Source organism: Cervus canadensis, chromosome 4 (genome assembly GCF_019320065.1).
Source record: "Cervus canadensis isolate Bull #8, Minnesota chromosome 4, ASM1932006v1, whole genome shotgun sequence".
NCBI lineage: Eukaryota > Metazoa > Chordata > Mammalia > Artiodactyla > Cervidae > Cervus > Cervus canadensis.
In genome coordinates this window covers 28440853-28453233 of record NC_057389.1, presented here as the reverse complement: position 1 = coordinate 28453233, position 12381 = coordinate 28440853, and the positions used below count along the sequence as shown (strand labels likewise).

At 36.2% G+C, this 12381-nt stretch overlaps 1 protein-coding gene across 4 annotated transcripts in view; it reads right to left on the bottom strand.

The window, feature by feature from the left end:
- The window catches only part of SSBP2 (single stranded DNA binding protein 2), a 297991-nt gene that overhangs the window by 79664 nt on the left and 205946 nt on the right, over positions 1-12381 (bottom strand). For 2 of the 4 annotated variants that reach the window (XM_043464734.1, XM_043464735.1), the window contains exon 5: positions 10103-10192. The exons of the other annotated variants lie outside the window; for them this stretch is intronic. In XM_043464734.1, coding sequence (XP_043320669.1) covers positions 10103-10192 — 90 coding nt within the window. The remainder of the gene's footprint in view (positions 1-10102; positions 10193-12381) is intronic. 4 annotated transcript variants of the gene reach the window in all.

The following is a 12381-nucleotide window of genomic DNA, read 5'->3' as shown; positions in this document are numbered from 1 at the left end:
AACTGCTCTTCCCCACTGACACTCCGCTGTAGTTACTCAGGCATTCTAGTTGTCCCTGGATAAAGCCAGTCATATGCTGAACTCAGGGACTTTACACTTGCTGCTCCCTCAGTCTACAACACTTTCTTCAGACACCAGATTCTTGCTCCCTGACTTCCTTCAGGTCTTCACTCAAATAGCATCTTCTTGTTGAGACCTTCTGTGGCCAATCCATCCAGAACTTCCTCTACATTGTCAGTTCTCCTTTTCTGATTCATTTTTCTCTCTCGTCTTTCTCACAATCTAACATGTCTTACATTTTAAAATATTTATCTTGTTTACTGACTGTCTCCCATAGTGGACTCTAAGTTGACTGTGAACAAGGGTTTCAATTTAGCTTGTTTATTACTGCAGTAACTCTAGCATGGGTAAGGGGGGGGGCAGTCAATATTTGATGCTGAATGTCATCAACTATCTTAGCCAGTGGTTCTCAAATTTTAGCTTGTAAGACTCACTTGTTAAAAAAAAACCAAAGGATTTCCAGCACCATGGCCCCACCACCAAAAATTCTGATATACTAGGAGGCAGGTGACCCCCAGGACTCTGCCAATGTTACACAGAACATGCTTGGAGAAACACTGTTCTTAGTCCTAACCCTTTAGATTTCTTACAGGCTGTCTCATGATGATCATATTCATAAAGAACAGGAATGGGCAAATTCTAGCTCACAGGCTAAATGTGGTCCGTGACTTGTTTTTGTAAGGAGGGTTTGATTGCAGCTGTTGTTGTTGAGTCACTAAGTCATGGATGGCTCTCTGCCACCCCGTGGACTGCCGCGCACCGGGCTTCCCTGTCCTTCACCATAGCCAGGTTCTTTCGTCTACACGGAGTCTATGACTGCCTTTACACTACGACAGAGTTGACTGGTGTCACTTCAGAGCCTTCAAATCCTTAAATATTTACTATTTGGCATTTTACAGAAAACGTTTGTTGACTTCTGATATAGACAGAAGACAAATTATTTCAGAACAATATCATCTAGTGATAAATTATTTTAGCTTTTCATGTTTTTTTTTTTTTTTTTGCCACACAGTGCAGCATGTTAGTTCCCCACCTGGAATGGAATCCATGCCCCCTACAGTGGAAGCATGGAGTCTTAACCACTGGACTGCCAGGGAAGTCTGATATGCTATTTTTTAAAAAAGCTGAAGGTATTCTAATGTATACTTAGGCCAAATCTATCCCACCTAGATAGAGAACTTGCAATATATTTAATATTAGATTTATATTTGATGGGCTTCCCTTGTGGCTCAGCTGGTAAAGAACCCTCCTGCAATGCAGGAGACCTGGGTTTAATCTCTGGGTTGGGATGATCCCCTGAGAAGGGAAAGGCTACCCGCTCTGGTATTCTGGCCTAGAGAATTCCATGGGGTTGCAAAGAGTTGGACATGACTGAGTGACTTTCACTTTATATTTAATAATTCATTTCTTTATCTTTAATTCGCCAAAGAATGGTGACCATTTTTGTTTTTGTTTCTATAACAAACATTAAACAAAACACTAAGATTCTGTTATAAATTGTCTTTGGATATTTGCTATATATTTTTTGTTTCCCAGGGACCTATAATAAAAATGGATGTATTCTGGGAAGAATTTTCAGTAGTAAGATATTGGTCTAGGATAGCCAGGTTAACTTTTTCATAAATAACTCATTTTGGTAAATAAACAAAAAAGTAAAAGTAAGGTTTCTAACAAGAAAGTATTTCATTCTGTTCTAACTGAAAAACCCAAGTAAAGACTCTGAACCCCTGGCACTCCCCTCTTTGCTTGTTGTCCATCTAGTCAAAATGTAGGATCTTTAGTTTGAAACTGATTTTTTCTTAAAACTTAACATGCTGAGCAGTTTTAATTTGTTCTAAGAGTTGAGGCCGGAAAAACTATTACTACAACTGTAGGAAAGCATTATCAAAGCCAGCAGCTGTCAGGCACCTTTATCTTTTTTAGGTTGCTTTTATCTTTATACTAGAGAAAGATTTATTCTGTTCTTGGTATTTAGAATCCTTGTTCTTTAAAGATTCAAAATTACATTTCTAAGAAAATGAAACTTCAGCTTTATTTCTTGAACTTTGGTAAATAAACAATCTTTCCCACCTCTACTCTCCAAATCCTGGTGTATTTAATTCTGAGAAATACTATATTTATTGACTGATTTTTGACTATATATTAAATATACTGATAATGTGAAAAGTTAAGTTCAGTAAGTCAATTCAACTTGCGATATTGAGTAATCATTCAAATTAAGAAATGATACACTTCCTAATCTTTCGGTTTGTTACCTGAGGTCAAAGATGATATACACAACTTCTGGAGAGAAGGAAAGAAAGAGTTTCTCTTGGTTTAGAGTACTTCCTAAGACTAACGTCTGAAACAGACATAATTAGGAGGGATTAGAGGTAAGGCAAACCATTGGGAGAGAAGACAATCGCAAGATTAATAATAGAAGGGAACTATTTAATTATATGTGTAAGTAAGGCATAGACACTAACTATATGTTAAATAATAGGGTAAAACAAGTCCTCTGATAATAAGACAGTTGTATTGTGAAAGTCTGAATAGGAGGAGCAGAGCAGAGGAGTATGCTTAGTTACGAAGGTTCCCTGATAGCTCAGTTGGTAAAGAATCCGCCTGCAATGCAGGAGACCCCGGTTCGATTCCTGGGTCAGGAAGATCCCCTGGAGAACAGATAGGCCACCCACTCCAGTAATCTTGGGCTTCCTTTGTGGCTCAGCTGGTAAAGAATCCACCTGCAATGCGGGAGACATGGGTTTGATCCCTGGGCTGGGAAGATCCCCTGGAGAAGAAAAAGGTTACCCACTCCAGTATCCTGGCCTGGAGAATTCCATGGACTGTTCAGCCCACGGGGTTGCAAAAAGTTGGAAACAACTGAGCAATGTTCATTTTCGATGTCCAGAAATAAGTCAAATAAATATATACCTCCAGAAACATTTAAAGTTGTAAAAACATTTCTTCCTGTTTGTCCTTTTCAGTTGCGGTGTTAGATTAAATAACTATTTTTCTCCTTTTTGACTCTTTCTCTTTAAAATATTAAGAATATCATCATTACCCTGAGTTTTGTTTTTGTCTTTGGTGCTTTATAAATGTCACTTATATTGAGCTTTTTCTAGCCAGTAACAGTACCATGGAGGAAAGGGGAGATTTATTTCTAATTTTTTGTACTTCTTATTACGTTATTACTATGTCAAAGCATTAGGTCAGCTTGTGACTGTGCAGTCTTGCTAAAAATAGAACCTTTGGAAAATATACCCAAACAAGTAGAGACACTGGCAAACCACCACTAGATGGCAAAGCCGCTTTACCATTGCTGACGCTCTGCCTGTAAACAGACTGTGACTTACAAAGCATGCTGCAACACCTTTTCCACCATATCAGAGTTTTGATCAATTTGGATTTTAAAATATGGATGGCCACCACAGTCTGAAACTAAATTACTTGGTATACTTTATCTTAAACAAGTATATATAATCTTATTCATGTCAAACAAAGCCTTATATTTACAATCCATCATCAATATACTACTAGTTAGCAACAGTTTTCAGTAAAGACTACAGATCCAGTGACTAAGAAGACAGCAAATGGATCAAGATAAAAATCAAAACACAATATGGTGCATGGTAAATATGAACAAAAGGCGACACAGAATTCAGAATTAGATATTTACAAGTATATCCCACATTAGTTGTACACTCAAAGATACCTACATTAAACCTATTAAATAGATTTTATATTAAACCTATTAAATAGGTATTTTTATATAAAAGTTATAGATAGAGTGATGCAAACAAGATGTGGTTTTCTTAAAAGTTTTCTTGTAAGGGCAGAAAGGAGAAAAAAAAGTACTTTTCACTCCCCTCAGATTTTTTTTTTGGGGGTTGAAATCAGAAATGCTTTAATTAGTATAACTTACAATAAATAAGTTTAAATAAGTTATAATAATAAGTTTATAAATAAATGGATTTAAATAAGTACAAATAAGTTAAATAAAGTATGTTATAATAAATTCACAAGAGAAGATTTCTCATTGTTCAAATCTAGAAAATTATAAAACTTTTTAAGGTGACAGAGTTAACCATCTATTTAAAAAAACATGAATGAGAACTTTGTTTATAAATGCATTTAACTGAACTATTTTTTTATACACAAATGTGAAGAAAATCTAATTGGTTCAAGGATTAATGCTGCCTATTTGATAAAACTACAGAATCAAATTTTGCCTGATTTTTAGTATGAATCCTATGAGAATGAATATATAGCAGACTGAAGCTTTTAATCCATGATTCAAATTTCTTAGCATACCATGAAACTTGTGAATAATACTCTAGCACTGGGACAGGAGAGCCACAGTACAGATTTAGTTCAAAGGGCCTGTTATGTGTATTCATATCATGCAACAATACTGTATTTTCTTCCACCAAAACTGCCAAATGGCCACTTTTACTATCTTCCCTCTGACCCTAGTAACAAGATTCCTCAGCTTAAGAAAGTTATTCTAAAGTTATTCACCAGTTCCGTGGTAGGTCACTCTGAGAATCTATAGTATTTCTTATACAAATTACTCCTTTGATAAAAGGCTTCATTTTACTAAACCAACACCTTTGTTTGTATGTTCAGCTATACCCCTTGATTTTACTTAATTGAGCTCATACTCAACAATACAAGTACTTCCATTTCAATAAAAAGTGATGGTTTAAGGGTTTATGAGGGCTTAAGTCTGAACCATGTTGATATCTGTCACTAACAGATGCTAATCTATAGAGACTGTCTTCCAGGATGGACTTATTAAATGTATAGGGAAGTAACCATATTTATTTTGGAGTCTAAGTTAACTGCTATTCTTGGGCTCCAAAATCACTGCAGATGGTAACTGCAGTAGCTATGAAATTTAAAAGCTGCTTGCTCCTTGGAAGAAAAGCTATGAACAACCTAGACATATTAAAAGGCATATATAAAAGCAGAGACATTGCTTTGCCAACAAAGGTCCGTCTAGTCAAGGGTATGGTTTTTCCAGTGGTCATGTATGGATGTGAGAGTTGGACTATAAAGAGAGCTGAGCACCGAAGAATTGATGCTTTTGAACTGTGGCATTGGAGAAGACTCTTGAGAGTCCACTGGACTGCAAAGGGAACCAACCAGTCAATCCTAAAGGCAATCAGTCCTGAATATTCACTGGAAGAACTGATGCTGAAGCTGAAACTTCAATACTTTGGCTACCTGATGCAAAGAACTGACTCACTGGAAAAGACCCTGATGCTGGGAAAGACTGAAGGCGGGAGGAGAAGGGGACAACAGAGGATGAGATGGTTGGATGGCATCACCAACTCAATGGACATGAGTTTTGAGTAAGCTCCAGGAGTTGATGATGGACAGGGAAGCCTGGTGTGCTGCAGTCCATGGGTTTGCAAAGAGTTGGACATGACTGAGCAAATGAAGCGAATTGATTCTTCATGCAGTTGTTATGAACTCACAGATTTAGAGTTTGTAATAATTTCATTTGGTAATGTATTTGTCTATAGTTTATAATGGAAAAGGGGAGCTTCCCAGGTGGCTCAGTGGTAAAGAATTTGCCTGCCAAGCAGGAGACGCAGGTTGGATCTCTCAGTCGGGAAGATCCCTTGGAGAAGGAAATGGCAATCCACTCCAGTATTCTTGCCTGGGAAATCCCATGGACAGAGGAATCTGGCATGGGGTCACATACAGTCCATGGGGTCACAAAAGTACTTCTTATGGTATGATCACATATTGAGTGGAGCTCAGAATTGTTGAAGATGGTGAAGTTTTATGCATTAATTCAAAGCATAAAGTGTCGCCTTTCTTTACTTCCATTTATTCATTAAATTCTATTAGGCCTAATCCTTTCCTGGTCTAGTCCCATTCCAACTGTCCCCAAATAAGCTTTGCACTTTCTCACTAAGAATGGGGATTCCAAACTATTTTCATTCTCTGCGTAATTCTTGGACGTCACTATCTCTATGGAACTGGATTAAAAACTGGTATGTGGACTTGAATTATCATTGTCTTGATGATATGTCTACTTACAGAAGGCAGCTACTCTCCATTAACAACAGGCATTGTGGCCAGAATCATGCTGAAGGACAGGAAAGTGATACTGATATTTAGGAAACATCTGAGGACCCCGAGCCCATCATGATATATACCAAAGATAACATACTGCTGCTTTTTACAAAAGGTTTGATGACTTGAGTTTTCCAGTATTTCAGAGAGGCATTTCTAGGGAGACTGAACATAACGTAAGCCTACTGAACAAGGAAAATGAGTATTTAAAGGATTAGCTGGAATGGTCTCCCTGCATAAAAAGGGATGACGTTTATCATGCTTAAGCATATCTAAAACTTTTTCTACCTCCTATCTTTCCTAACTAGATAAAGACATGAAAGTTTTCCAAGGGCCTAAAGTAGGAACCTCAGAATCATCTTTGATCCCTCCCAGTCCAACTTGCTTAATCAGCTAATGCCTAGTGAACATAACTATGCATTGCTTCTTCCTCTCCAGTCCTGCTGCCGTTGCTCATAAGTATTAATAGGTCCACAGAGCCTCTTTCTTGAGCTACTGCACAGCCATCCAGCTGACCCCCTGCAGTAGCCTCTCTAGTGGGTTCTGCTGCCTTCACTATTCTTTTGAGTGTTAGTGTTTTGAGAGTTCAAGTATACATCCCTTTACTCTCTCATTCTGTACTTTCTGCCTTAAACAGTCAACGTACGCCTGTGGATTCAGGTCCTTGATATGATGACAATCCTGCAATTTTTACCTGTAGTCTATATCACTGTCTTAGCCTTTAAACCTTTATGCTCACTGGTCTATGAGATCTCTTTAATTGGAGGTCCCACCTCAAATTTACCCCTCATTTTGTGGTCCCTATCATCAAATTTCATGTGGATTACTGTAACAGCCCCCCTAAATGGTCTCCCTATTTCAAAACTATCCCTCTATAATCCTCGCTACATCCTATAACTGGACTGATTTTTCAAAAAAAATGCAAATAGGAACAGGCCTCCTTCCAGCTTAAAACCCTTCAATAGCTTATTATTGCCTTTAAGATAAGCTCAAACTATTAACTAACCTACAAGGCCCCTCAAAGTTCCTTTGGAGCCTCATTGCCAGTCATTCTCTCTTTAGCTAATAATTAAGCTCCAGTTTTTTGGAATTGTTTGGTCTCTGCTTTCTTGTCTGGGTCTTCATAATTTCTTTTTTCCCTCTTCCTGGAATATTCTTTTCATCTCTCCCTGCTTCCTTTGCCTAATCATCTTTAGATGCCGACCTGGATTTACTTACTGTTTTGACAGTATTTTTCTGACAATGGCTCTCCCAAGATTGAGTTTGGTGGCCTTCTGATTTGCTCTAAAAACACATACTACCCATTTAATATAGCCATTTCTTTCTAAATTTGAATTGCCTTTTCTCTTTCTCATTCACCACAGTGTAAGTTTTTGAGGGCAGGGTTTTTGTATACAACTATATCATAGGTGCTTAACAAAGACTAAATCTACCCTATAGTTTGAACTCTGGTCACTGCCCTTCTTAAAGATGTCTGACAGCTCCTACAAGCCTAGTGAATAAACACTCAAGTTCTTTACATGGCACACAAGGCCCTTCTCAAGATGCTAGAGTTTATTTTCCCATTTCATTTCCAGGAATTCCTGCCTGTCTCCCTCCTCTACTTTCGATTCATATTTTGCTGAACACCTCTGCATAGCTAATTCTGATGCTTCCATGCTTTTGCTTATATTTTTTCCACTTCCTACAGTATTGTTCTTCTGATTGTTTTCTTGGAAAACTTTTTCAAAACCACCTTTAGCACCAGTTCAGGCAGACTTAATAGTTCTCTTCTCTAGATCAACACAGAACTTTACTCTGTTTCAGCATGTATCTTGCTATATTACAGTTATTTATTTTAAATAATGACTCACGGGTTAGACAGTGAGCTTTAGGAAGGTACGTATAAACACATTCATGTTTAGATGCCTGCCATAGTGCCTGACATCTAGTGGGAGTCAAATGTTTATCTAATTGGATTAAAACAAAAATTTTGTTTCAACTACTCTTACCAAGACTTAGGCAGAAGGCAGGTAAGGGAAAAATGGCTCATTCTACAAAATGTGAAAATGAAAATGTATAGGTTTATACATCTTTGCTTGACCTTAGGAAGAATTTGGCTTCCTTCCCAACTCATCCTCTTTTTTATTTTTAAGTGCCACTTAGAGAGCTTCTACTAGCTCTTGTAAGTAAGTAAACTCTTCTGATTTACTCCCTAACGCCAATCTATCCTTAGCAAGAGCAATAAGAGCATGAGGAAAACACATAAAATGAGCTAGAGCTATTTTATGAATAATGATCAACTATGAACATTGGCTCAGAAGGTAAAGAATCTGCCTGCAATGCAGGAGACCCAAGTTTGATCCCTGGGTTGGGAAGATACCCTGGAGAAGGGAATGGCAACCCACTCTCGTATTCTTGCCTGGGAAATCCCAAGGACAGATTTGTTAGGGTCCACAGGGTTCCAGAGTCAGATACGACTGAGCAACTAACACACACATGAACTTTAAATGGTGACGTCAAGGGCAGAAGTTCAGAAAGCCTTGCTTTGAATCCCAGTCCTGTGACTTTCTGACTTTGTGCAAACTGCTTATCATGCCTTGATTTTTTTATTTGTGCAATAAGAATGATGATAATAGTTACTTTACACTTAGGTTATTGTGAAGATTAAGAGTTTATACATGTGAAACATTTAGAACAAAAGCATAGCATACAGTAAGCAGTTACTAAGTGTTAGATTTTATGATCTTAAATAGTGATTAAGTATATGTTCCTATATTTTAAGGTGCTTCAACACAGAATGTGAGCTCTAAGACTTTGAATATCAATATAGAGTAGCCAGACAAATAAGCATATCCTAAAGGACTTTACATTTCAGAGTTAGTACTCAGTTCTAATTATGACTTTTTTATTCAATTGCTGTACTGTGGAAAATTACTTATTTTTCTATTTCCACATTTATAAGTACATTGATCTACTCTGTAATGACGGTATGTATTAACAAATGATTTTCAAGAATCTTGAAAATACAAAACACAAAAGTGACAAAATAGTTTATAAGTACCCTATGTAATTCATTAACAATATCACCTATTACATTAATTCCCATACTGCCTTCCAAGCGTAGCTCTGACTCCTAACTTCTTCCTAATTTTCTCAAAGGGTGTTATAAAATTAACTATGTAGTTAAACTTTAGAATCTATGTTGGTTTGGGTTAGAAAACTGTCAGATTTAAATGTGGATGCCATAAAAGTGATGTAATTTTAAAAATCATTATCATCTTTTGCTAAAATAAATGTGCTTGTTGCAAAATTAAAATACTAACATACACATTTTAAAATCTGATTTTATGTTATATAATGATATTGATAAAAATCTCATTTAAAAGCCACAACACTTGGCTGATTCATATCAATGTATGACAAAACCCACTGAAATGTTGTGAAGTAATTAGCCTCCAACTAATAAAAAAATTTAAAAAAAAAAAAAAAAAAAAAAAAAAAAAAAAAACAAACAATGATTCTATAACAAAAATATTTTGTTATAGCCTATAATTTTGATAAATGAATAGGTTATGATTTAGCCACAGTGTGAAAGTACAGCCAAATCTTGATTATCTTTGGTCTGTGGAGATATGGATGGGTTACATAGTTAAAATCCATGTATTATTCTAAAACCTCATCCATTAGCCTTTTCTTCCACCAAATCTTCACCACATTAGCTTAATGGGCTAATTTGCACTTAAGCTACCTTTCTTACTTGAACAGTGAAATGGCAAAATAAATACACGAATAAAAATTGGACAACAAATAAAACACTGGAAGGAAGGGCTAATCTGCATACTAAAACAGGTCTCTGAATAATCAAGAGTTGGCTGCACAGGATTGTGTTTACTTTAGGATTACAATAGCCGCCTCCTCCTTTGTAGCTTTCAATAAAATCGAACAGGAGTTCCTATGCCTTAACAGTCCTAGTCGGAGTTGCTCTGAGTACCTGAAAGAACCCTGGTGGCACAGGGCCTACGGGCATGCCATCTCCTGGGGGAATGTTTCCTAGCACTGGGCTGGGAGCTGCTGCAGCACTCTGCAAAGAATAAAGGAGAAACAAACCTATATCATTACAGAGAAGGCACAAAACCAAAGACTGATGATAACAGACTGTAGGAAGGGAAGCTTTTCATTCCTGGGAACAAATATTGGTAACTTTTCCCACTCCAGAGGTAAACTAAGATATAGTAGTTACTTTGGTATATGACTAGGTTATTTGGTTTAAACAGATCTCTTTTTAAAGTCACAAACTATAATAAGATGCTATATTTGAGTGATATATAAAAGGCAATTAATAAGATAAAATGATAGAAGTTTAAATAAATGCTTTATTTTAAGGCAAAGACTTATGAAATGGCAACATCAACAACCAATAGGTAAATAAAGTAACAAGTTTGAAAATGATGGTTTTAAGAGATGGAAAAAGGAACTCTGTTCAGATTAATTCTCTGTCTATAGGTGGCAACACTCACTTTATTCACTTTCTAATATAAATACTATAACTGGTAGCCAAAATAGATAGCAAAAATAGGGTGGTGAGAATGAAAAAGTTATTAGGAGACTGAATAAGAGAAAGGAATTAGATTTGCACAGATTAGTCTCATATAAACAGATTATTAAAAAATCAGATTGAAAAATTTAACGTCTACTTTACTTGCAAATTATTTCATGGAATCCTACAGCTTCATGAAATAGGAATATGAAAAACTTTGGGATAGGCTCTTCGTAACTGAGTCAAGGTTTTAGATTTAATTCTTACATAGAACAGTAATACATACAACTATTTTACACCCATGGATTTCATCCCTCAATCTGTTTAGATACATTACAAGTCCTAAGAACAGTCAAGAAGGGATCAGAAATATGTTAAAGACAGATCAGTACGAATCCAACAGTTCTGTTATTAAAGTAACTCAAATCCAAGATCTAGTATATTTGTTATACTTTTCTCCCATCAGTTTATTCATTCATGCTTTAATATTCCATGAGAAGATGTAATATCTAAGTATATTTGCAGCATATATTTCCCAGTATATAAATTGACAAGATACTAAAGTATGTTTATTTTGTAGTACTGGAAGTATTATCTATCAAGGCCAATGATTCTGGTCTTTCTTGAGGAAACCTAGATTTAAATTTGGTTATCTAAAGTGTTTACCTATGAATGCCAAAATTCTAAACTTCTGCTAAAACACATAAGTATTAGAGGAGAAATAGTATTTCTTAGATATTAAGATTAAACATCAATCTATTATCCCATTTTAAATAAAAACATGCAATTTCATTCAGTGTACATTAATTGAATACCTACCATTTGTCACAGTGTTGTAATTTGCATTATGTATCAACACATGTTTTTTAAAAATATTAAAGGCAAATTGCTTTCTCATTTTAACTAAACTTGTATAAAATTTTCATATACAATGTCAGAGTAAGAGAAAACCTTACCAAACATTTATCTTCTTTTAACTAAATATATATGGTTACAGGCAGATCTAGGAAGATTTGATCTACACCTTTTGACAGTCAATTACTATAACGGGGAAGTTGCTCTTAGTACTAAAAGTTAGACATAGGATGTCACTATTGTTCTAATTAACTGTAGAACAGACACCTTTTCCTGCAATAAAAAACTTACTTAAAAGAGACAAGTGTGTAAACCACCCTCACCTATGCTTCTATAGAAACGGACACTACAACGTTGAGCAGGTTTACAAGAAAAAAGAATTTAGTGAATTGCTGCAACTGCTTAGCGCTGTACAAATATGCTATTTCTCTTGTAACTCTTGTTGCCTAGCAAGTATACTGGGGTTTAGGTGGCTCAGTGGTAAAGAATCTGCCTGCCAATGCAGAAGCCACAGGAGACACAGGTTCAATTCCTGGGTTGGGAAGACCCCCCTGGAGGAGGAAATGGCAACCCACTCCAGTCTTCTTGCCTGGGAAATCCCATGGAAGGAGTACTCTGGTAGGCCACAGTCTACAGTGTTGCCAAGAACAGGACACGATCAGCACAGCACAGGACAGGAAGTACATTAAAAAAGCTTTTGCCTATCTAAAGGGAAAAATATCTGTTTGTATCTAAACTAAAACTTAACAAGTAAAGATGTTAGGTTGTCACTGGCTCCTTTATTTTTTCTCTTTTCGGGGGAGATTACATTGTTAAAAGGTATAAAATAGTTTTTTTCTTCAAAGTTCTTCATTGTATATGGTTTGTAAGGTCTTTTT